Genomic DNA, 26,855 nt, shown 5'->3' on the forward strand with positions numbered 1-26,855 from the left:
TAAGTTAAAAAACACCAGAACAACACCTTCAAACCGCAGGATGTCTGACAAGTGGAAACCACAAAAGTCAATAGAATCGCCTGATGCTGTCGGGTCCATTTTGTCATTTGGCATTTCTTTGTGGTCATTTTGTGTCCCTTTGTGGTTGTTTTGTGCGTTTTTGTGTCTCCTTGTGGCTGCTTTTGTATCTTTGCAGTCATTATAAGTGTCTTCTTGGTTGTTTTCCATGTGTTTGTGGTCATTTTGTCTTTCTTTGTGGTTGTTTTTTTTGTAGTAACTGGGTCTCCTTGTGGCGGCTTTTGTATCTTTATAGTCATTGTGTGCCTCTTCTTGGTCTTCTTCCATGTCTTTGTGGTCATCTTGTGTCTCTTCGTGGTAGTTTTATGTGTCTTTATGCCAAGTTGTGGCCATTTTTTGTCTGTTTGTAATAGCTTTGTGTCTTTTTTGTTGTTTTGCATCTCTCTCCAATTTCACATGGGGTTGATTTAAGTCTCTTTGTTGTGGGTTTTACTTAAACCCATGAAACAATGCAGATATCCTCCCACTAACTCTGCTTTAATGTTTAATCTTTGACTTTTCATTAAAGCATATTTTCAGGAGAATGTGGCAAATAAAAAAAAATGCCAGAAAAGCAACATTATTGAGACCTTCAAACAGCCCTGAGTTGCGTCTGCAGGTCATCTAACAAGTGAAAGCACAAAAGTACAGTACACAATACAGTAGAAACTCTTACTGATGCAGGATCTGTTTTTATTTTTTCTGGCTTTTCTTGTCAAAGCTGCGTGGAAATAAATTCAGAAAACTCAGCAAAGTTCCATCTGGTCACTGTGTTTACAGTATGAAGTTAATAATCATGAACTATCTGAGCTGTGTGGAGCCTTCCAGGGTTTATATGAAGGAAATTTACATGAAAATCAGAACAAACAGATTGTTTTAATCTGTGCTCAGGTGAAAATGGGACAGAGCTTGTTTAACAACTACAAAACTGTGGAATCATTCCCTCATTAATCCAGAAAACACGGTAAAAAGAAGGAGTGAATCACGTTTCTCTGAGCGCTGTGGAGCTTCAGTGATAATTTACGGACAATTAGAGGAAAGCTGCTGGCCGGATTTGAAGAAAAGTGACTAAAAGACATTTTGCTAAAATTACAAACATAAATTCAGATTAAACACGAGACCGGCCCCAAAACCTGAGCTCAGGAATCCTTCTTCTGGCCGATTTAAGAACATCCAGCAGATCAATTATTAATGAAACATCTCGCCACAACACAGAAATGTTTGGATTTTGATGAAATATCACATTTTTAAGCTTGAATTTTGGTTAATTTTCCTGATGGAACTGCAGGTCGCAGACGAGCAGGTAGAAGACCACTGGAGGAGAAGAGCTACAGATTTTTTTTAAATTTTTTTTTTACAGTTTCTGGCTCTGATAAACGATGTAATTTTAGTGATTTTTTTAAGATAAAAAAGCTGCAAAATAAGGATCAAACAAAACTACAAGAAAGAGATGCAAAACAAGCAAACAGAAACAGAAATGATTGTCTTCTTGATCTTTTTCCACGTCTTTGTGGTTGGCTTGCGTCTCTTTGTGGCGGTTTTCTGTCTCTCTATGACCAAGTTGTGGTCATTTTTTGTCTTTTTGTGGTGGCTTTGCATCAATTTTTTGCCATTTTGCAGTTTTTTGTGGTCATTTTGTGTCTTTTGTGTCAGTTTGCATGGCTTTGTGGTGGCTTTACATCGATCCTTTTTTGTTTTGTGTGTCTTTGTGGTCGTTTTGAGTCTTTTTGTGACTGCTTTTGTATCTCTGTAGTTATTTTGTGTCGCTTCTTGGTTGTTTTCCGTGGGTGTGTGGTGGTTTTCTGTCTCTTTATGACCAAGTTGTGACAATTTTTTGACCATTTGTAATGGTTTTGTGCCTTTTATAGTGTCTTCTTGTGTCTTCTTTTGAATCTTTGCAGTCATCATTAGTATTTTCTTGGTCTTTTTCTTTGTCTTTGTGGTCATCTTGGATCTCTTTGTGGCAGTTTTCTGTCTCTTTATGACCAAGTTGTGGTCATTTTGCTGACTCTTTGTAATGGTTTGGTGTCTTTTTGGTCTTTTAGCATCTCGTTATGGTGGTTTTGCATCCATTTTCTGTCGTTTTGCATCCATTTTCTGTCGTTTTGCATTTCTTTGTCGTCATTTTGAGTCTCTTTGCGGTTGTTTTCTATGGGTTTGTGGTGGTTTTGTGTCTTTTTTGTCTCTTTGTGGTGGTTTTGCATCGATCTTTTGTTGTTTTGTGTCTCTGTGGTGGTCTTGACTCTTGTATCTCTGTTGTTATTTTGTGTTGCTTTTTGGTTGTTTTCTGTCTCTTTATGACCAAGTTGTGGTCATTTTTTATCTGTTTGTAATGGTTTTGGGTCTTTGTCATTTCGTGTGTCTTTGTGATTGTTTTGTGCGTTTCTGGAGTAACTCCTTTTGCAGTCATTGTCACTGTGAGTTCTCTATTTGGTCTTTTTCTTTGTCTTTGTGGTCATCTTGTGTCTCTTTGTGGTGTTTTTCTGCCTGTCTATGGCCAAGTTGTGTCAATTTTTTGTCTGTTTGTAATGGTTGTGGTCCTTAATGTGGTTGTTTTGTGTGTCTTCTTGTGGCTGCTTTTGTATCTTTGTAGTCATCAAGAGTCTTCGTCTTTTTCTATGTCTTTATGGTTGTCTTGCTTTTCTTTGTAGTTGTTTTATATCTCTTTATGGCCAAGTTGTGTCATTTTTGGTCAGTTTGTAATAGTTTATATGTTGTTGGTCAGTTCGGTCTCTGTGTGGTGGACCTACATCTATCTTTTGTCGTTTTGTGTCTCTCTACACGATGGCACGTGGTCAATTTGAGTCTCTTTGTTGTCGGCTTTACTTAAACCCGTTTTCTGGTTCATTTTCTCGATGGAATTGCAAGTCGCAGATGAAAGGTAAAACATCTGCAACAGAAGGATCAAAGAGACCCAAGACAAGCAAACAGGAAAAGGAAACGACTACAAAAAGTCACAAAATCACCACAGGGACATGGAAATCAAAAAATATGACAACAAGAAGACACATAACAGCCATAAGACCTAACTACTACTGAAAACTACTACATGTTATCTCTAAAAACTTTTCAGAGAGTTCAAGATTTAATGTTTGAATCTCCACAAACAGTTTATTTGTTGAATAAGACGTTTCTCTACTTGAACTCGTCTGGTGTTGGAGGTGAACTGACCCGTCCCGTCCGGCGTGGCCCTGACGAAGGTGGGCAGCATCTTGACGGCGGCTCTGTGATGCGAGTGTTTCCCCAGACCTCGGATCAGATCCTTCCTCAGCCGGACGGAAACTTCCTTCAGCTTCTCCAGAGACAGACGGAAAGGCTCCAGGTACTTCTCCACCTGAAACAATCAATGAAACCCTTTAAGTCAAAGATTCAGATGTGGATGTATCGTTTTTTTTTAGGTTGATGGAACGGACCCGTACCCGTAGCATCTGTACTAGAGGTACGGACCCGTTAAGGTCACTGAAGAGCTGGCGCCGGTTAACTACTATTTGCTACACATTACAGGCAGTTTATATGAATGACTTTGACGGCGAACATTGTATAATTTAACCAAAAATACACCGTCTCCTCTCACACTTTAGACATTGCAGTTTTTACGCTTTTAGACGCCGTGTATAAATTGTTTGAAGTCCAGTTCCTATTAAGTAGTTTACCGCGTTCAGTGGTGGAAGCGGCTGACGAACTCCATTGCAAATGTTCCCATTTAATTTCGGACGCTAATTTACAAGATAAAGTTAAGGATGTCGAATATGAAACAAACACTGAGTGAGAGAGTGAGAGAGTCCGCTAACATTAAAGTGACTGACGTGCAGTGTCTGTGTTGACAGACGCAGAAAATACATCAGGGTTTTGTTTAGGTTGTTAATATGTAATAGTCTGTCGCTACTTTTGAAGGTAAATAAATACTTGTAGTTTGCTGGCTGTTAGTTCCGCCATTTGTTTTGTTTGCTGTTTGTGCTTTATTAGAACAGGGTCACGTGAATAAAAAGTTTTGCTATTTTTAATAGTAGTGCTGATTTCAACCCCCAAATCGCTGTCCGTGAAAAAGTCAGATAATGATATTTATTAGACATTATGCATGATAGAAAAGAGAACAGCAGATGACTGACATGACAGGCTCGGCACGCAGATTCACCTCGAATCACGGAAGCGCCTTCATCACTCGGATTACCAAACCGGCTCATTAATATTTATGTCCGTCGGATTACCAGCCAATCACAAAGCGCGTTCATCAGCCGGCTCATTAATATTCATGTACGTCTCATTAATATTTATGATAAGGCAAAGTGCCGTATCCGTAGGCCACAGGCTACGGGTCCGTATCTGTAGACACTACCTTTTTTTTTAACAATCACAGCAGGTAACAGAGATAAAAACCATCATATTGTTGTAGAAGTAGAGAAACCAAAGCTGTGATTTCTGGTTTCACCACCAGATGGCGATGTTTCATCACAATCTGCTGAGTTCAAAATGAAAACGCTGCAGAGATGAGTTCCAGAACTAAAAAAAAATCAATAATTCTCTAAAGAATCGTCCTTTTCTGATTGCTGTGGGTCTGTTTTTGGTCGTTTTAAATGTCTTTGTAGTTGTTTTTCAACTTTGTATTCGTTTTACGTCTTTTTCTTGTAATTTTGTGTCTCTTTGAGGCACCCATTTGCTGTTTTTTGTTGCTTTTCAGTCTTTTGGGTCACTGTAATTTTTTTGTGTCTCTTTGTGGTCATTTTGTGTCTATTTGCAGTCGTTTTCTGTTGCTTTGCAGTCTTTTTTTGTCATTTTGTAGTTGTTTTGTGGCTCTTTGTGGTCATTGTATGTCTCTATCATTATTTTGCTTTTTTATCGTATTTTTGCATGTCTTTGGGGTCGTTTTGTGTGTCTTTTTGCAGTTATTTTGTGTTTATTGTGGTTGTTTTCTGTTGCTTTGGAGTAATTTTGTATTTCTTTGGTAGTTTCTGGTCATTTTGTTTCTCTTTGAAGTAATTTTTTATATCTATGTAGTAATTTTCTGTCTATTTTGCTATTTTTTTTGCAGTTTTATGGCAAATTCTATCTCTTTATTTTCAGTTTTTGTGTCTTTGCAGTCATTTTTGGGGTACAGTGTTTTTTTGTGGTTGTTTTCATCTTGTGATGGTAAGTCCTCATTTCTTTGTGGTGGATGTGTGTCTCTTTTTGGTTGTTCTGTGTGTTTTTCATGGTCGGTTTGCATTTCTTTGTGGCTGCCTCGTGTGTTTGTGTTAGTTTTGTATGAACATGCTGCACACAGAGCGGGAGAAAAGAGCGGCTTGACCTCGAGATTCTTCACAGCAGCTCGTTACTTTTAACAGAGGCAGCGACGGACACAATATGGTACAAGAATGAAGGAGGAGGTCACGACGATATAAAGGAGTAAATCCTTTAGAAAAAGGTTGAAACACGTGTAATGAAGGCGTTTGCTAGAAGGGGAAACAAAGGCTGAATAGGTGTCTCCATGGAGTGTAAAAAATGGAAAGAAAATTGAAAAATAGCAAAAAAAAAAAGTCTAAAATTTTGTAACTTTGAACGTAAATGAAAATGAAAATGAAAGCACTAAGTTGACTTTTAACAAGACATAAACAGAAATAACTCAACTGTAGGTTTATTATCACATTGCATTATATTGAAATGTTTATTTGTGTGAAAGTGATGCTGCATTTAACTGTTTTATTTATTTTCAAGGAAGAGCTCAGTTTTATATGACGCTTCCCTGCACAGAAGTTTGTGTTTTGAATGAAACGTTTCCCGTCTTATGATTCTCTGGGGATGACCACAACAATTCACTTTTCTCTTCCTGTTTTCCTGCTTCCTTAACACAGCACAATTTTCCAGTTTTTAGAAGCTCAGAGGACAAACTGCTCGTTTATGTTCCTGAAAATTAATCTGGGATCAAAATAAAATACAAAGAAGACAGAAATTGTTCGCACATAAACTGCAAAATATCTTTGTTGTCTTTCTTCTGCTGTGTTATTAATGCCATAAACACCGTGTGGATCTCTTTAAAACTATATAAACTCTGTGTTTATTTCATGTAGTTCTGCTTTATTTTTGCATCATCAGGCCACATGAAGTAAACTGAATCCACCTGGAGCCTCTAATCTGCTCCAAACACACCCTGAAACCTCTGAGGGTGAAACTGTTGTGAAATGTGTCTGTACATCCAGGTTTCAACATGGAGGCTGTGTGTGGCGAGATATTCTCACGGTGAATATTTGACTTGGCAGTCTGGTCCTTATTTTTTTTACGAACCATCACACATGTTCTTTATTACAAGTGTCTAAAATACCTCAGACAAGTTTCAACAGCTGCTGCTGCTGCAGCTTTACAAAGGAAAAAACACTTGCAAATATATTTTTCACTATTGAATTATAACCTGAATTCTACCTCCTGAGATCTTCGAGAAAAATATCAGGATAAAGAACTGTGCAGTTCCTGTGAAAATACTTTTGTCAACACAGCAGAAATTCACGGAATAGAGACGCTAACAACACAGCTAAAGTCCTAGAAAGAAGCTAACTCCACAGTTAAAATCATAGAAAAAAGCTAACTACACAGCTAAAGACACAAAAAGATGGCCAACCACAGAGCTCAAGTAATGAAAAGAAGCTAACTACACAGTCAAAGTCATAGAAATGGGCTAACTACACAGCTAAGGTTATAGAAAGAAGCTAACTACACAATGTAAGACAGAGAGATAGCTAACCACAAAGCTAAAGTCATTAAGAGATGCTAACTACACAGCAAATGCCACAGAAAGAAGCTAACTACACTTCTAATGTGACAGAAAGAAGCTAACTACACAGCTAATGTCACAGAAAGACAGCTAGCTACACAGCCAAAGTCTTTGAGAGGTGCTAACTAGACAGGTAAGTCACACAGACCACCAACCACATAGCAAAAGTAATAGAATGACAGGTAAGTAAGCAGCTAAAGACATAGGAAGACATTAACAGAAAAGCTTAAGGGACAGAAAGAAGCTAACTAAAGAGCCAAAGACATAGACAAAAGCTAACTACACAGCTAATGTCATAGGAAGTAGCTAACGACAGCTAAAGTCATAGAATGACACTTAACTGCACAAATAGAGTCATAGAAAGAAGCTAGCCACAGAGCTAAAGTAATGGAAATAAGCTAGCTACACAGCCAAAGTCATTGGGAGATGCTAACTATACAGCTAAAGTCTTAGACAAAAGCTAGCTACACAGCTGAAGTCAAGGAAATAAGCAAACTACACAACGTAAGACAGAGAGATAGCTAATCACACAACTAAAGTCATTGAGAGATGCTAACTACACAACTAATGTCATAGAAAGAAGCTAGCTCCACAGCTGAAGCCATGGAAAGACAGCTAGCTACACAGCCAAAGTCACTGAGAGATGCTAACTACACAGGTAAGTCAGACGGTGGTGGTAACTACACAGCTAAAGTCATACACTGATAGCTAACAGCAAAAAGAAAATCTAGAAAAGCAAAAACATAGAAAGAAGTTAACAACACAACTTTAGACAACTTTTCTGTCTGGTTTGCAATGTTATTCCAATCATCACTGCTTATGAACGGTGTTAAAAGTGACATTTAAAGTCTTTAAACTCCACATTATCAGCACCTGTGCTATTTATTCAGTGAAATAAGTAAAGCTGAGGAACACATGGCAGACAGGGCTGCAGACCAGGATCAGGATCAGATTAGACTGTCACCACCCCTTTGAGCTGCAGTAATTTTCCAGAGGAGTGAATTTCCTCCGCCTCTTGTCTGTACATGCTCGTTCCTGCTTTTACATCAGAGGAGGCGAGGCTGACTTCATTCCTCCATCGTGACTGTGGCAGTTTAAAAAGGGAGTCTGTGTAATCACCGAGCAACAACAAAAGATCATTTACGACAAATAAAATCACTCAAAGGACATGCAAACTGTTGGTATTTGAGGATATTTTAGGCCATAAGTTTTTTGAATAGTTTATATTTTTTTGCTCCTGTGGTTCTGCGTTTAAGTAAATTAAATAAGAAATAGCTAAATATAAAACATTAAAGTGGGAAATCTCAGCTTTACTTTGTGCAGATTTACATCAATATTGGAAGAACTGTGCTAGAGATACAGACCGCATAACTAACACTAATTGCAGGTTTTCAGACGTAACTGGCAGCCACGGTAGATGTTTATTGTGTAGTTTCAACATCAGCTGGCTCAGATTCAACAGAGAGCTACAGTTTATAGTTGAGGTGAAGCTGAGGTGAGTTTAAAGCTAAAGAAGATAATAAAGAGGGTTAAAAAATGAGCAGAGAACACGCCGAGGAGCACAGGAAATCACTCAGCAAGTCAGGAAAGCTCTGCAGGATGTGTGGTGAACATGTTTCCGAACTTAAAAACAATAAAATAACCCACATGTCGCTACCTTCTACCCCCATAGACTGGTCCTGTTCTTAGATTTATTAGTAGCATTACTCACTAATGAAGTTAGCTAAGAGTCACAGTGACTAAAACTTCATTAATAAACTACTCAAGATTTTAAAAGTTGTAAAATTATGCTCATAACTACAAGAAACACCAGAAAGCTTGGTAACAGAGTGGATGATGAGTTGCCAGGGTAACGGAGGGAGAGGATGTAAACAACAACCAAAACAGCATTTAAATAAACAAATCACACTAAAAAGGAGTGAAAGATGTGTCCATTTTCACAGACTCTTTCTGTGGAATTTTTTTGTAAGTTTCAATGTTTTTAAACAATTTGCTGTTATTGTACATATTTTCCTGCTTTGTTAAATTACTGAGAAAAACTATTAATTTACATGTAAGCGGTAAAAATAACAACTGTAAATAATGCAAAAAAAATTTAATTAAATTCACTCTTTCTTTTATGTGTGAGCATAGAATTAGATGAAATTTACAGCTAAGATATTATTATTTTCCAGATATTTGCTTTGATGCTATTTTAAAGAAAAAAGATTTATCGTAAGGATTGAATAACGGTGCATGTTTTTGCCTGTTTGATTAAATTACAGAAAGAACAAGAATAATAACAAATGTATGTGTTTTCTTTAAAATAATAAAAGTAAAAGATTTTATTTGCAAATTAAGCATTAAAAAACAGGCCAAAAGTGTAAATAAAATCTACACTTAAAAAAAATCTGTATTTTTACAAACATGTTTTTATATTTGACTGTATTTTTAAAAAAATATTGCAATTTGATGTTATTGGAAAGAAAAATTATGTATATCAAGTATTTAAAGTGGTCCATCATTTCTTTAACTGTTATTTTACAGAGTTTTTTTTAATTAAAATGCAGATAATATCAGGTAAAACCTTGTCAAAAAAGTTCTAAAAAAACCCAAAATAAAATAATGTCCACATCAAATATCTACAGTATGTGTTTACAAATAAATTATTTGCTCTTTTTACAATGTGTGACCATAAATTTATTCTGTTTTAATATTTTATTTTACAAATATTTGCCGTTATTTTTACAGTTTTTGAACGTTACAGTATTCCATCAGTTTTTAATGCTGTTTTTTGGCACCATTGCATTTTTGTTTTTTTACCATATGTACGTCTACTGACTTATAAAGCCTGTGTGTTAAAGACGTATGTTTCCCAGCAGGTTGAAATTAACTAAGAACCTTTTTTTCAGCTACTTCTGGAACCCGTGTTAAAAAGTTCCTTCTACCTTGACGTAAAACTGCTCAAATGAAGCTGAGATTTGTCTTTATTAATCTATAACCTACACAGAGGTTTAACTAAATTCAACAAGAAGCCAGAAAACTTTAAACTGCTGATAGTGAGGAAATGCTTTTTTCTGTATAATACATCAAATCCTTTAAACAACACTTCTTAATGAAAGAACTAAGAAGACAGGAGGTTTTCTAGCAATGAAGAGGAATTCCTCCATCTCAGTAAACCTGGTGAACCTGAGGTCACGCAGTTGAACACTGGAAGTTTTTTTCTTGCAGAAATAACGTAATAAAGTTGTGATTGGAGTCATTACCACTCATCTGTCACATAATGTTCCTGTGACTGATCCTCCTTTATGAATCATGCTAACATCACATCTGTGGTTTCTCAATCTGAGAATCCTCCCAGCAGTGCCGCTGACTTTCTTAAACCTGCTGCTCAGTCCTGATCTCCATCACAAGATCCTGATGTAATCACAAACTTCTTTTTGGACTCTTTTCACTCAACTTGCCTAAAGAATATGTCTAATGGTTGAATTTGCTCTGTCTTAATTATAATATTTATTTGTAATCTGTTCAGTTTTTCCTCTTTTGGGTTCAATTTAAGTATAAAATGCATTTTTTGAAACAACACCTGCCTCTATTTATCTTTGTATTGTAGAGATATTACTGTTAACACTTAGCAATGTTGTTATGTTTACACTATAGTTAAATATTTGTTGAAATAGCTTGACAAATACAAGACAGACTGCCATGAAATTTGGCATGAATCTTACTGATTTTGGTGATTCTCTGACTTTTCCTCTGGTGCCACCAGCAGATCAAAGTGTAAGTTATCCAGTGAAAGACAGCTAGGACATTAGCAGTGTAGTTAGCTTCTTACTATGACATTAGCCGTGTAGTTACCTTCTTTCTATGACTTTAGCGGTGTGGTTAGCTTCTTTATATGACTTTTGCGGTGTAGTTACCTCTTTTCTTTAAAATTTGCTGTGTAGTTACTTTCTTTCTATGACATTAGCTGTCTAGCTAGCTTCTTTCTGTGAATTTAGCAGTGTTGTTAGCTTCTCCCTACAACATTAGCTGTGTAGCTAACTTCTTCCTGCGACATTAGCTGTGTAGTTAGCTTCTCGCTATAACTTTAACAGTGTGGTTAGCTTCATTCTATGACATTAGCTGGGTATTTAGCTTCAGTCTATGGCATTAGCTGTGTAGTTACCTTCTTTCTATGACTTTAGCGATGTGGTTAGCTTCTTTCTTTGACATTAGCTGTGTAGTTACCTTCTTTCTATGGCATTATCTGTGTCGTTAGCACCTCTCTATGACATTAGGTGTGTGGTTTCTATGTCGTTAGCTCTGTACTTAGCACTCTCCATTAAGCTGATGGAATGGCATGAAAATTGGTGCAAATACTAATGGTTCTAAGACAATTTATCCTACTCAGTTTAGTAAGCCTCAAGTTTCTTCTTACTGGAATAAACAGCCGTGAAACTTGGCACAACCTTAGTCATTTTGGGTCAAAATTTTCATCAGTCTCATACTTAAGTTTAGCTCCAAATAGCTGCAAAACTTAATAAATTCCATAAAGTTCAGCTGTGTTTTATTCAGTGCTAACTAGCAGTGGTATTATCCTGTATGTTTTTTGGAAATACATCCAGTGGAGACCAGAAAAGCATTTTTTCCCCCATTTTCATTGGGGATTTCCATGCTACGTTCTTATAAACAAAAATCAGATTTTCTGTCTTGGTACCTCACTGAGTGTGTCTGGAGGGATGCCGTCCAGGTGAAGCATCGAAGTGTCGCCACTCATTTTTCGCTTCTTGGAAATCTGAAGGCTGTTGTTGCCGTTTGCCTCCATGTTGCTCATCTGGACAGAAGAGATTAAAAGGTCAGTTCGCTCAAACTGCAAATACAAATCATGTTGGTTGTGGTTTATTTACGTTAGTTTTGACTTTGGCCATGATAAGTAGACCAATCACAGACAAACGAAACAGGCTGAACATCCCATTTTTACAGTTTAATTAAATAAAAATGTCACCCAAAACTACATATATCAACATCATGGAGATAAAAATCCCAAAAGTTGGTAGGATTCATCTTCTTGAGATCATGAACATAGAAGATATTTCACGAGGCAGGCAAAACTTAATTTTCTGGTGGCGTCCATCATCTGTCAACACGATATTTAATAGAAATCTGTCCAATAGTTGTTGAGATTTGGACCAACTATGGAGCCACAGTAAAGAAATATATTTCATCTTTTAAAACCCTTGTGCTCCTAATGTAGTATCATTGAACCAAAGCTATATGTCCATGAGGAGGTTTGTATTTTATCCTTTATGGATATAAACATAAATAAAGTCTCTCCAGCCGGCTCAAACACTGAAATATGGCTAAATATGGTTCATAGTCTCGACTGGAGGTAGTGTAGTGAGCTGCTAATTTTAAGCAATTATTAAATATATAAGATTTTAGAAACTGGAACATTGAAATTTTGTTTTTGTTCTGAGATAAACCAGTTTGCACTTCCTTGCTTAACAGCTAGAAGAAGTAGCATCCAAAACTTAGCTAACAGCAGCGCTATTGTCGATTATGTTATTGTTGATCATTAAAAAAACTGCCAACCAGCCTTAAACTGACAAACCACAACACAGATTGTGTGTCTCCTTGAAAAAAATTTGACACAATGTTTGAATTTCTGAAATGTAGCGTTAAAGTGCTAGCAAAGTTAGCTCTGTAGCTTGGGTGGTGCTATATTAAATGCTGTTAACTTATCTTCAGTGCTAATATTGCTAAGAAATAGAGAAATGGCTGAAAAAAATAAATCCTATTTTGTAAAATACATAAAAATTCCAAAAACATATATTGAATTAACTGCTAGTAATATTAGCATTGTAGCTTTAAAGTCTACTATGAGTTTAAAGCAACATAAATAATGAATCAACTAACATGAAATGTGCAGCAAAATGATTTCCTGTGATGATGTGACAACTAAATTAGGAGCAAACAAATGTTTGCCAGCTGACTTGGGAGACACTCACAATGGCTATCTGTAGCAACTAGCAGCTAACTAGTTTGGGTAGCTGTGAGCTTGTGTGGCTAATTTAGCTCAATTTCTCCACTTGATATAACTTCCTAGACATTTGTTAGTTAGAAACATGATCCAAAAACTAAATAGGAGAACCGTATGTGATGAGAGAAAACTCACTATCATGTATTTATGACTGCTAAAAAGCTAAAATAATCCCACCAGAAAGACTTCTTCTCTTTCATGGACACAAATAAAAAAATCTAAAAAAGTAACCATCTTTCTGGATTTTGGAACTCATAAATGCAGTGTAAAGTCTCACTTTCTGCAAAATAAAATAAATAACCACCTAAAAAAATATAAACTAATTGAGAGCATGAAGCTAGCATCTCGTGTCCTGATTAGCTTAGCTTAACAGTCACACTGACTTCCCTTCTAGAAATGTTCTTTCAGTAATTGTAATTCTGTCAATAAACTATAAAACACTATACTAAAGTGATATTTGCAGTAATAAAAAGCTTCTGAAGATCTACTACTGTATTTTATTAATGCCATCGCTCAGTGGTTTAGCGTGATGGTCAAATATTTGCTTCCCCAGCTGTGTGTGGACTTTCCTTTAATCAATATTGATCCTCAACCCTTTAGCATCCTTTGACTTTCCATCTAGGGCCAGTCATAGGTTCAGTTTTATTTATTTATTGCTTTTAAACACACTATAAAATAATCTGTTAAAAAAAGTACAAATCTGACATCAAGAGTGCCAGAAAAATATGTCAAAATATGGTGGAATACTATTAAAAAAGAAGTAAAAAAGTATCCAAAAAAGCGTTCATCATACTGTCGAGAAGCCATTTTGTTTTCATCAGCTCCTTTTTACTGTGAAATACATCTAATAAAAACCTTTTTTTTGCTTATATAATAATATATTTTAAAAAAAACTATAGCAATCAAGGAAATAATTAGTAGCCTTTATTAATTGCATGGGTTCATTATAAACACACTATTTAAAAGAAATAAAATAAAAATGTGACTACAAAAATGTAAAAATCTGCCATCAAAAGTGCCAGAAAAAAATAATTAAAAAAAATAGATGGAATAGTGTAATGATATAAAAGTAAAAAACACTGACTATACCAGCAACTATCTGTAAATAATGATATTGTTTTAATACACCAAAACACATTCCATTACTTAATCACTGTAAAAAAAAATTAAAAAAAACCTAAACAGTCTAAACAGACTAAACAGACTAAACAGACTACTAAACAGACACCATGTTCTGAGCTAGAAAAGACGTCACACCTAAGTGGTACAAGTCAGAAAAAAGACTTTCTGGCTGTCTCCCAGAAAGTCTTCAGGTTAGCCATTGTTAGCAATAGCGGCTAATACTATAACAATGCATTATCTGTGTTTTATGCACACAAACGGCATAGCAACATGTCCGCAGATAAAAGTTGAACAGTACTTTGTCTACAACTGATTTAATAAGGCGCAAATGAGAGAAAAATGCTATTAAACAGCAAATAGCTACAGCTGTGACTACAGTTCAAGTCTTGAGCGGCAATCTTGGATTTTGGGGATTGGTGAGGTCCTGAAATCCAAGTTTGAACTTCCAGTTAAATTTTCAGACTGAAATTCAGAAATTCTGACTTTTTAATTCATCAAGACGCCAGCATCATCACTGTAAGCGTGTTAGCATGTTGAACAATACTGCTAATTTAATGGCAATTACTCTTGACTGTTTGAATGATAAAAGACACTCATGAGAAGATGTAGTGTTTGCTAAGTTTGTCATGAAGGGAACAACTAAAGACATTAAATCTGTTTTTTTCTGAAGGTCATATGGAGTTAAGGGTGGTTGAAAGTCCACAAACAGGAAAATGCTGCAATGCACAAAAGAGGACCGAGCGCTTCTTTCACTTCCACCAGATGATCCAGATAAAATTAATCAAACAGGCCAAAATAAAAAATATACAAACAAGAATGAAACTCACAGGTTTGATTTTACGCTGTAAAGATTCAACAAAACTCACCTGTAAAGCATTAAAACATCCACACCTGAGTTCATCAAACTAAAAATCTTTCTATTTCTGAGGACGACTGCTTCCACTTTCAGGATGAGTTAAATAAAGTCTCTGAAATCACGAGAATGATTGTTCCTCTAATGTGAAACTGGACGATAAAAGACCAGAAACAGCTGATTCAACTGTGTTTTTTTCCTCTTTCATTGAGAATGTTAATCATGTCGCAGCCATACAGTGAGAGCAACAATTATTTTGTTGTGTGGTAGTCCAATATTTGCTGTTTTTGCTCTGTTTTTGGTCTCCACCACCAAAAACAGCCACATTCGGGTTGTTTGTTTTTTCAGAAATGATGTCAATAAATGAGCTTTTTATTAAAATATAATTTCCACCGGTTTACTTGCTTGTTTTTTATTAGAGGATGTTAAATACGACAATTTGAAGCCACCGGCAGATTTTTTTTCTAAGATGGTGCCGTGAGAGCGACAGCTAGTTACAGCAGCTCCTGCAGATGTTAAATGCCACTGTTTGATCTGTGTGATCATGTTTTTGCTTATTTAATAAAAAAAACTAAAATTTACCTCTTATTTGTCAGCTTTGACAGCTCAGATCCTGAAAATTAGCAGGAAGGGTTTTATCGGTGGGTCTTTATGGTAGATTTCGGCTTCAGTTTCACAGTAAGTACAGGGGTCCTCGGTTTATGACGTCCTCGTCCAATGGCATTTTGTTGTTACGTTGAAACTGGTTACGTGGAACTAGTTGATGAGCGGAGCCGAGGAATACATCGTCACATGGCGCTATAAGACAGCTTTGTTTACATTAGCTGGTTGTACGCCACCTTGGATTGTGCCACGTTTGCTAACTTTTTGCCCCTCATTATGGCTCCCAAGCATAAGTCAGACTCTTCCGATGGAGTTCGGACTTAAAATCAACTCAAGTTGAGGACCCCCTGTAGATTTAAATCAGTAAAACTCTGAAATTGCATCAAAGAGAAATCAAACTTTAATCAACTGTTACGCTGAATGTGTTTGCAAAAATTCTTGGTATTCACCCTCTAAATTCAATATTTGCCCTTTTTGCTCTGTTTTTGGTCTCCTCCACCAAAAACATAAAAAATTAGGTTATATAAGTTTGAACTTCATTGTTCTTTTAGGTCAGACTCATCTTTTAAAGTTGAAGAAGAAGAATAAAATTCCATTTTCTGAAGAATAGCCTTTTTAAAAAAGTGTTTTTATTATAAATTCCTCCAGTCGACCTTCTTGTTTTTTTTAATCAAATATGTTAAATACGACAATTTAAATCCATCTGCAGCTGTATAAAGCCACTGTTTAATTTGTTTTTGCTCTTTAAATCCAAAAAAATTAAAATTACCTCTCATGTGTCGGCTTTAACAGACCAGTGTTTCATCAGTGGGTCCTAATGGTAGATTTAGTTTCCCAATAAGTGCTGACTGTAACTTCCTGTAAACTGCTGCTCAGGTCAGTAAAACCCTCAGAAATCCCCTGAAGACATTGTGACTTCTGTGAAGCTTTCTGCTGCTTTTCAGGGAGGAGAGAACATTTAGGGCTGAGTTACTGGACGGAGAGAACTTACTGTTGATGCTGCTGCAGCACTGAATGTTCTGTCACCTGAAGAAGTATGTGGAGGCTGAAGAAGAGTCACGCCTCGTCACGTCACCACATTCAACCCTGAACACGTGTTAGAGTTCAGGTTAGCAGAAACTACCTGGTTACCACCTGGACTGTCTGTAAATCGCACACTTAGAACTACACTTGAGGCTTTTCAGACACACTTGAGCCTCGTTTTATCTCCACTTCCAGATCTGAGGTGAAAGAAAACAAACCAAACCAGTTCTTGACAAGATATTGAGATGTTCAAACTGTGTCAACTTTACATGTAAAACAGCCTCAGGTGGAGGAGCAGCTGTAAAGGCTGCTGAGGAGCTCTGAGGATGAAACCAACCAGTCTGATGCTTTTCTGAGCTCAAACTTGTAGAAACACAATAAAAATCTGACAGATTCTCTTTAGAAAAAGCTCGTCTGATGTGAATAATCAGTAGAGGAACTCACCTTTTGCGTCCTGCTGCTCCAACTGACAGTGAACTTCCTCAATGAATGAGGCTCGGTGAGATTCCTCCCACTTCACGGGTGTCGCAACAGGAGACGCTCCGTGTTCGTCCTCCCGTGGATCACTTTTACGCGCCACAACACGAAGCCCAAACAGCTGATTTCACGTAAAAAACCGACACTGACGACCTGCAGAGGAAGTTTGCCGAAACAAAACCGAGAGTTTGTCAAGAATCCAAAATGAATCTGAAGCAGAGCTGAGTCTGTTTGGGGGTTTGTTTGTTTTGTTTCTCTGAGTAAAAGTGCAGCTGAATTCATCCGCAACTCGGTGAGTCACCTGTTTGTGACTCATTTAAAATGAAATTTAAGACTTTAAAAAAAAAAAAAAATCATCATACAGGTTCAATTCAGAGCTACATCTGCTGAAGAATGATGGAAACCAGTAAAATACAGAATTATACAGTAAATACAACACCGTTCAAAAGTTTGGAGTCACATAGAAATGTCCTTGAAAATCAGTTTTTCAATAAAAAATAACTTTAAATGAAAAATAAATCCAGCCTACACATTGTTACTGTGGTAAATGACTATTGTAGCTGGAAACGGCTGGTTTTAATGGAATATCTCCATAGGGGTACAGAGGAACATTTCCAGCAACCATCACTCCTGTGTTCTAATGCTACATTGTGTTAGCTAATGCTGTTGAAAGGCTCATTGATGATTAGAAAACCCTTGTGCAGTTATGTTAGCACATGGATAAAAGTGGGAGTTTTCATAGAAAACATGCATGTCTGGGTGGCCCCAAACGTTTGATCATTTAGACAACTCCAGACAGATTACCTGGAATTCTACTTATGTCTTGTCTTATTCTGCATTTTTTCTTATCTATTCTAAAACTCTATTATTTGCATATACTTTTGATATAAAATATACTTTTTATTTTATTTTAAATCTGGTGCAGCAGTTTTAATGTACATGAGAATATTTTTTCCTACACTGTAAAAAGAAGAAGTTATGAACAGTTGAATAATGCAGCATTCAAAATCCACAAAAAATACTTTAAAATATCCTGAAAGTAATAATATTTTAGCTGATTTAAATATAGTAAACCAGTGTGATTTTAGGGTCACACACTTTTTCTTTAGTCAACATGTAAAAACATTTTTTAAATCATTTTTTACAACAACAACAACACATATCCAATATATATACATGCAATAAATAAATACATGCAATACAATCTAAGACTTTGAATAAATAAATACATGCAATACAATTTAAGACTTTTAATAAATAAATACATGCAATACAATTTTTTTTTAAAAAAACCCAGCTTCTTAATTTTGAAATCACCGGGCTTTTATTTGTTTTGGTTTGTTTTTGTAATGTTTAATGGTCAATGTGAAATCAAATGTGAATTAATACATGTTTTCTGTTATTTCTAAAAAAACAACAACTTTTATTCAGATATTATCTGTAGTTTAACAAAACAGGGATAATCTGTAAAATAACATCCATCCATTCTCTATTCACTGCTTTATCCTCACTAGGGTTGTGGGGGGTGCTGGAGTCTATCCCAGCTGACTCGGGTGAAGGCAGGGGACACCCTGGACAGGTCGCCAGTCTGTCACAGGGCTACATATACAGACACACAATCACTCTCACATTCACACCTATGGGCAATTTAGTGTAATCAATTAACCTCAGCATATTTTTGGACTGTGGGAGGAAGCCGGAGTGCCTGGAGAAAACCCACGCATGCACAGGGAGAACATGCAAACTCCATATAAAGATCCCAGGAACAGGCCAGGATTTGAACCAGGAATCTTCTCGCTGCAAGGCAAAAGTGGTAACCACTACGCCACTGTGCAGCCCTGTAAAATAACAGTCTACAAATATTCATATTAACAATTTTTCAATCCCTAACACACATTTTTCCTTTAAAATAATGATGAATTTCTGTAAAATAATGATTTTTGAAAAACATTTATATGTAGTAAAAATGGTGTAACTTTCTCTAATCTGCTAGTGAATTATACAAAAATGCAATTAAATATTATTATTTTTTGTGTACTTGCAGGTTATGAAATATGAAAATGCTCACAATGATGACATTTTGTGAATGAAATGATTTCTTTCAATAAAAACTGATAATAAAAGAATATTGTCTCTGTCAGTGTTTTCATCGTCGTCCTGCAGCCGAGCAGCATCTCAGTGTGTTAGAATATGTGAGTTTTTACTCCACTTCTCTCAGTTTCTTCATCTGAACTTCAGTTCCAGTTTATTCTCCTAAACTTTGGCCAGTTTGGTGCAACTGAACGTTGTGTCAGATTCTTACAAAACAGCCGAGTCACAGGAAACACAAACCTCAAGTCAAACTGCAAGAAAATTTCAATCTAAAGTGCAGACACAGAGAGTGAGAAGTTAAGAAAACGTCGAGAAACTACAACAGTTAGTGCTGTTTTTTTGGTCAGCAATTGATAAAAGTCGTCCCCCGATAAAAATAAGTCACTTTCAGAACACTTTTAAAAAACACTTTTACTGCACAGATAATTAAATATTCGTCAGTAGATTGTTATCAGACCGCGCATAAATGTTCTCGCATTTCTGGACAATTTTCTGTTTGAGCGGTACCGTTTCGTAATCGTTTCAAGTCCATAATCTACATAAACAACCTAATCCGTCCTTACATTTACATTACCAGCCGCCGTCATGCTCTCACATCCAGCAGATATTGTGTGTTGCGCTGCGGTTCTTTGCAAATGAAAGTTTTTATATAATATTGGAGATGCAGAGCACTACAGTAAGACAACTGTATGGAGGACAGTCAGAAAAGTTTTCCTGGCTCTGAAACGACTTTTACTCATCATTGTGGACATAAACCTGTCAGAACATCAAGAGTATTCCACAGGATTGCAGGTGAATGATGCAGAGATCTGTTAAATTCATTTTAAATCATATTCTGTTAATGACATTGTGCTGCAGCCTCAGACTGGGATTAGTCATTTGAATTTCTTTTAGGATTTCCCAGTGTGATTGGCTGCATAGATGCCCACACATCCCCATCACAGCTCCCTCACATCATGAACAGGAAGTCCATTCACAGCATAAATGTGCAGGTAGGCTACAGGTAGACTGACTCCTGTTTCTAAATGTTAAAGACTGCATCATAGTTCAACATCTATCATTCTCTGCACTGTCCAGATCATATGTGATGCTGCATACATCATTTCTAATGTGGAGGCCACGTGGTCTGGGTCTGTTCATGACTCCAGGATTTATGGAGAGTCTAACCTGAGCAACAGACTGCAGCGTGGTCAGCAGCCTAAAGATTTTCACAATAGAATTCTCTTGTCTCCCTCCTTTAATATGCTCTGATGTATCCACTATACATTACAGGAGAGTTTGATGGCCTTCTGCTGGGTGACAGGGGTTACCATGCCAACCCAGGCTGATGACCTCATACCCTGACCCTGAACCAGGCCCCCAACAGAACTTCAACCGGACTCACTGCAGGACCAGAGCCCGGGTGGAGATGACCATAGGCCTGCTGAAAGCCCGTTTCCAGAGCCTACGTCTCCTCAGGGTGACCCCTGAGAGGGCCTGTGATATTACTGTGGCATGTGTTGTTCTTCATAATATTACCACTATTAGAGGAGAGCAACACCTTGCCCTACAAACTGAAGACCCAGATGATGAGCCCATCCACCTGCAGCTATCCAGGACAGCAGAGCAGTCAGAGACACCGTATGCAATAATCACTTTAGAGTTTAAGTCACCATCATCACCACCACAGCAAATAAAGACATGATACACGTTTCATTTGGTCTTCTTTATTTCCTACAAATAAAACAGATAGTTCAGTTCATGTTCCAGTAGTTAACATAATTCACCTGTGACCATCACCACCTCTAACTTGTGCTCCAGTATTTCAATTTCCAGATCTGCCCTCCTAATCTGTTTTTTGGATTTTTCTCAGCAAATGCAGTTTGTAAATCCGTTTTACTGATAACTGGGAATACATAGAGGACATTAAATTATACAGTTGCACATGAATTCCACAGAATGAACCTCTGGTGTTTCCTGAACATCCATCTCACTGCAGTGGAAGCTGAGGAACCATCCTGCTGCTGTCCAGCCATGCTCTGTTAAAAAGATGAGAATGTGCAATACTTCAGTGTAGGCTAAATGTTACACTCTATATTCCACCCAAAATGTGAATGAGAAGAGAACTATCAGTAACATACCTCTGTATGCCTTTCTGGATCCCCCTCTGTAAAGGCAGCAGACACAGTTTCATCCTCTTCATCCTAGATCAGTGACATGTTTCAGTAAACTTAAACTACCATTTGGATAAATCTTTGGAGTGTTGCCTACTTACAGTTACAAAGTCTGTTGTGGTGTGAAGGGGCCAAAAGACAAGAAAAGACACAAAAGAGAACTAAATAATCATGTGTATATATATATATATATATATACACACAGTGCCTTGCGAAAGTATTCGGCCCCCTTGAACTTTTCAACCTTTCGCCACATTTCAGGCTTCAAACATAAAGATATAAAATTTTAATTTTTTGTCAAGAATCAACAACAATTGGGACACAATCGTGAAGTGGAACGAAATTTATTGGATATTTTAAACTTTTTTAACAAATAAAAACCTGAAAAGTGGGGCGTGCAATATTATTCGGCCTCCTTGCATTAATACTTTGTAGCGCCACCTTTTGCTGCAATTACAGCTGCAAGTCGCTTGGGGTATGTCTCTATCAGTTTTGCACATCCAGAGACTGAAATTCTTGCCCATTCTTCCTTGCAAAACAGCTCGAGCTCAGTGAGGTTGGATGGAGAGCGTTTGTGAACAGCAGTCTTCAGCTCTGCCCACAGATTCTCGATTGGATTCAGGTCTGGACTTTGACTTGGCCATTCTAACACCTGGATACGTTTATTTGTGAACCATTCCATTGTAGATTTGGCTTTATGTTTTGGATCATTGTCCTGTTGGAAGATAAATCTCCGTCCCAGTCTCAGGTCTTTTGCAGACTCCAACAGGTTTTCTTCCAGAATGCTCCTGTATTTGGCTCCATTCATCTTCCCATCAATTTTAACCATCTTCCCTGTCCCTGCTGAAGAAAAGCAGGCCCAAACCATGAGGCTGCCACCACCATGTTTGACAGTGGGGATGGTGTGTTCAGGGTGATGAGCTGTGTTGCTTTTACGCCAAACATATCGTTTTGCATTGTGGCCAAAAAGTTCGATTTTGGTTTAATCTGACCAGAGCACCTTCTTCCACATGTTTGGTGTGTCTCCCAGGTGGCTTGTGGCAAACTTCAAACCAGACTTTTTATGGATATCTTTGAGAAATGGCTTTCTTCTTGCCACTCTTCCATAAAGGCCAGATTTGTGCAGTGTACGACTGATTGTTGTCCTATGGACAGACTCTCCCACCTCAGCTGTAGATCTCTGCAGTTCATCCAGAGTGATCATGGGCCTCTTGGCTGCATCTCTGATCAGTCTTCTCCTTGTTCGAGGTGAAAGTTTAGAGGGACGGCCGGGTCTTGGTAGATTTGCAGTGGTCTGATACTCCTTCCATTTCAATATGATTGCTTGCACAGTGCTCCTTGAGATGTTTAAAGCTTGGGAAATCTTTTTGTATCCAAATCCAGCTTTAAACTTCTCCACAACAGTATCTGGGACCTGCCTGGTGTGTTCCTTGGTCTTCATGATGCTCTCTGCACTTTAAACAGAACCCTGAGACTATCACAGAGCAGGTGCATTTATACGGAGACTTGATTACACACAGGTGGATTCTATTTATCATCATCAGTCATTTAGGACAACATTGGATCATTCAGAGATCCTCACTGAACTTCTGGAGTGAGTTTGCTGCACTGAAAGTAAAGGGGCCCAATAATATTGCACGCCCCACTTTTCAGTTTTTTATTTGTTAAAAAAGTTTAAAATATCCAATAAATTTCGTTCCACTTCACGATTGTGTCCCAATTGTTGTTGATTCTTGACAAAAAATTAAAATTTTATAACTTTATGTTTGAAGCCTGAAATGTGGCGAAAGGTTGAAAAGTTCTAGGGGGCCGAATACTTTCACAAGGCACTGTATATAGATAGATAGATAGATATAGATATATATATATATGCATCCATGACCTTTTATACCACCGTTTTACAGGCATCTGCTTTCTTTCTGTTGGCTGAGCAGAAGTCTATGTTAGTTTAAATAGGCTTAATTATTTAACAGGACATGATACGGATGCCGACATTTAGGCTATGTGGATAAAACAACTGCACAGTCAAACAGCCACTTAATATTTAGGCTACTTTACAATGTAAAACATGATCAACATGAAGTACCTCCTGTCACGAAACTGGTGTGTGAACCCAAGCAGCAGGCATACGCACACTGTTGCCAACTCCTCAGCAAGGAAAGTTGCTGTTGGCTGTCCTAAAAGTCGCTAGAAGTCGCTAAATGACGTCATCGCCTACTTTGCATATTTCCCAGTTTGCATGTAATTGTAATCAACGTTGTAGGAGAGAGGAATAACGTGGAAGAGACCAAAAAGTGAATATAAAACACCCAAAATATGTTTTTGTACTAGAGGCTAAATGCTGTGGTTTATTTTAGCATGACAGTGAAGAAACATTTTTGTTTATATGGCTCCGTAAGTCTGGATGGGATCTGTATTGACTGCGCATGCGCGATTCATCTGCCGTCTGGCCGCGGAGTGATGGAGAGATGTGGGTCTCCCCCTCCCCTCACTGGGACTGCTGCATGTTACTGGACTGACAGCCTGTGCTCTGGGAGGGGGAGAAGCTCACAGCAGCACCTGACCTGCTGCTTGTTGTCGCTTTTGACCAAAAAAAGTCGCTAGGAGCTTTGCAAAGTCGCTAGATTTAGCGAGAAAGTCGCTAAGTTGGCAACACTGCATACGCAGGAAGGTAAGATTAATAAGGATTTAATAGGGAAAACAAAACAAATTCTTAAATAAGGAAGCAGGTGGGAAACAACAGAGAAAGAAATTAAACTAAACTAAACTGACTAATCTAAACAGAAAGCGGACCCGAAGGCCGAGGTTGAATACAACATAAAACTAAGTTAAATCAAAAGGGGAAGGAGGCTTACTGAGTCCAGTCCAGTGTCTAGCGGCGAGACAGAGTCCAAGGGGGGAAAACAGAGTCCGGGGAGTGACGTGCAGAAATGGAGAACGGAGTGAAGCGGTTGGTAGGACGCGAGTGTAGCAGGGAGGGTGAGTCAATGAACCGGCAATCAGCTGTGAGTGGAGCCGGGCTTTATCTGACGCTGATCAGTCATTTGCGCCAGCTGTGTAGAAACGCACAGCTGCTCACCATTTGGCAGATGAGTCGGCTCTGAGGACTGGCACAGGAGGACTGTGACAGTACCCCCCCCCCCCCCCCTCAAGGTGCGCCTCCTGGCGCACACAGGACCGGAAGGGGTGCCGGCGGTCGATTGTGGAACTGGCAGGAGGGACCGCTCTGGGGGCGGCCCGAGGGACGGGTGGGCTGGGACTGGGTGGGTGGGAGGGACAACGTCAGAGGGAGGTTCAGGGCTGGATAGGCTGGGGCTGGACAGGGAACTGTTAGCCAGGACTGAGAACCGGTAGATGGCATAGGTGGAGGCTTTCTGGGGGCCGGGCTGGGAACCGGCAACGGGCCCGGCGGGACCCTTCTGGAGGCCGGGCTGGGAACCGGCAGCGGGCCCGGCGGGGCCCTTCCGGGGGCCGGGCTGGGAACCGGCAGCGGAATCGGTGGGACCCTTCTGGAGGCCGGGCTGGGAACCGGCAGCGGGCCCGGCGGGGCCCTTCTGGAGGCCGGGCTGGGAACCGGCAGCGGGCCCGGCGGGGCCCCTCCGGGGGCCGGGCTGGGAACCGGTGACGGCGGGACCCCTTCGGAGGTCGGACCGGTGGCTGGACCGGGAATCGGCGAAAGTAGGACCCTTCCAAGGGCTGAACTGGAACTAGAGCCAGGGACCCCTCCCGGGGCGACGAGACTGGAACCGGAGACCCCTCCGGGGGCGGAGCTGGAACTCGAACCGGAGACCGCTCCGGGGGCGGAGCTGGAACTCGAACCGGACACCGCTCCGGGGGCGGAGCTGGAACTGGAACCGGCGGCCCCTCCGGAGCTGGACTGGAACGGAACTGGGTTAAGACTGGACGTAACTGGACTAGACCAGAACTGGACTGGACTAGAACTGGATGGGACTAAAGGGACCGGAGGAACTGAAAGGACTGGAGGGACAGAAGGGACTAAAAGCACTGGAAGGACAGGAGGGACTGAAAGAACCGGAGGGACAGGAGGGACTGAAAGGACTGGAGGGACTGAAAGAACCGGAGGGACAGGAGGGACTGGGGGGACAAAAAGGACTGTAAAGGTTGGAGGGAAGGCAGTAAGGTTCTTCTGGGTTAGGTGGGAGGTGCTACACCTCCTCAAGGCTGCCGAGAAGGAGCTATACTCCCATACGGCTGCCGAGGAGGGGCTACGCTCCTTCAAGGATTCGGGGGAGGCTGTATGCCTCTTCAGTGCTAGAGGGGAGGCGCTACGCCTCCTCAAGGCGGCCGGGGAGGGGCTATGCCACCTCAGGGCTACCGAGGAGATGCTACGCCTCCTTAAGGGCTCAAGGGAGGCGGAACGCCTCACCAAGGCCACAGGGAAGGTGGAACATCTCGACGAGGATACGGAGGAAGGGGGACGCCCCCTTAAGGCTGCCAGGAAGGCAGGTCACCTCCCGAGAGAAGCAGAGGGGGTGGAACGCCTCCTTACGACTGCAGAGGAGGCGGAACGTCTCCTAAAGGCTGCAGACGGAGCTTTTGGCTCCAGAGGCGTTGTGGAGGAAGCTTGTGGCTTCTCAAAGGCCGCGGGGGGAGCGTGAAGCTCCTCTAGGGGCGCCGGGGAGGCTTTACACCTCTCAGAGGACACCGGGGAGGCAGGATACCTCAATAAGGACACGAAGGAGGTGGAGCACCTCTGCAAGGACACGGAGGAGGCGGAGTGCCTCTGCAAGGACACGGAGGAGGCAGGGAACCCCGCAAAGGCTGCGGGAGAGGCGGAAAGCCTCACCAAGGCCTCCTGAAGGCTGCAGAGGAGACGAGAAGCCGTCTTGAAACTGCAGCTGGAGCCTTTAGCCTAAGTGGCCGGAGACGGGGCGATGGCCCCCTCAAGGACAGAAGATGAGGCAATGGGCCTCACAGGAACCGAAGACGGGGCAATGGGCCCCACAGGAACCAAAGACGGGAGTGAGGCGGCACGGGGCCTCTCCTCAGCCGGAGGGAGTGAGGCAGCAAGGGGCCTCTCCTCAGCCGGAGGGAGTGAGGCGGCATGGGGCCTCTCCTCAGCTGGAGGGAGTGAGGTGGCACGGGGCCTCTCCTCAGCCGGAGGGACGACGACCTGCTCAGGAGTTGCGGAGGTGCAAAACTCTTCTCGAGCATGACTCGGGGAGTGCTTCCTGACGCCGTGCCTATGGCGACCAGGCTTCTGCGCTGAGGGTGCTGCGGGAGGTGCTCACGGCGATCCGCGGAGCGCGGTCACGTCCTGCAACTCATCTCATTCATTCGGATTACCTGCAGCGGCCGTGATGGATCAGACTGCAGGCAGGAAGATATTGAACCAGAGACAATTACAACGACCAATGCTGTAAAAAAATAAATAATCATTCATCACAATCATGATTTTTAGCTTCTACCACTATAAGAGAACAACTGACCGCGGCCTTTAAAATGTAAAAATGCGCTCCCCTTTTAAAAGACGTAGCGCACTTACGTGTGCTGTTTTCTCCGCTCACAGAAAACAACATATGGACAAAATCAATCGCTTTCATATTGGACTAATCTGAAATGAGGACACTTTATCTGACTCTTTTAAATAGCTTAAGTAAATTTTGCTCTCACAGTGGTCTGATCACTCGGCCACTGAGCAGCATGTACCGTGGTCTGCGCTGTGAGGCGTTCAGGGAACATCGGTAAATATCTCTCGTTAAGCAACCAGGT

The 26,855-nt window shown here is 39.9% G+C and overlaps 1 protein-coding gene and 1 long non-coding RNA gene across 6 annotated transcripts in view; both read right to left on the reverse strand.

The window, feature by feature from the left end:
• Nucleotides 1-26,855, reverse strand: part of LOC110959899 (hexokinase-2-like) — a 50,038-nt gene that overhangs the window by 10,892 nt on the left and 12,291 nt on the right. The window contains exons 1-3 of one of the 5 annotated variants that reach the window (XM_051937742.1): nucleotides 16,846-17,033; nucleotides 11,478-11,594; nucleotides 3,229-3,391 (exon numbers count right to left, since the gene is read on the reverse strand). The exons of the other annotated variants lie outside the window; for them this stretch is intronic. Coding sequence (XP_051793702.1) covers nucleotides 3,229-3,391; nucleotides 11,478-11,594 — 280 coding nt within the window. The 5' untranslated portion in view covers nucleotides 16,846-17,033. Of the gene's footprint in view, nucleotides 1-3,228; nucleotides 3,392-11,477; nucleotides 11,595-16,845; nucleotides 17,034-26,855 lie in introns of those variants that run through there. 5 annotated transcript variants of the gene reach the window in all.
• On the reverse strand, nucleotides 20,660-21,229 carry LOC127530596 (uncharacterized). The gene is made up of 2 exons (XR_007937240.1): nucleotides 21,090-21,229; nucleotides 20,660-20,987 (listed from the first exon to the last, which is right to left on the reverse strand). It is a non-coding gene; the product is annotated as an uncharacterized LOC127530596 (long non-coding RNA).

The sequence above is a fragment of the Acanthochromis polyacanthus genome, chromosome 17, assembly GCF_021347895.1.
Source record: "Acanthochromis polyacanthus isolate Apoly-LR-REF ecotype Palm Island chromosome 17, KAUST_Apoly_ChrSc, whole genome shotgun sequence".
Classification (NCBI taxonomy): domain Eukaryota; kingdom Metazoa; phylum Chordata; class Actinopteri; family Pomacentridae; genus Acanthochromis; species Acanthochromis polyacanthus.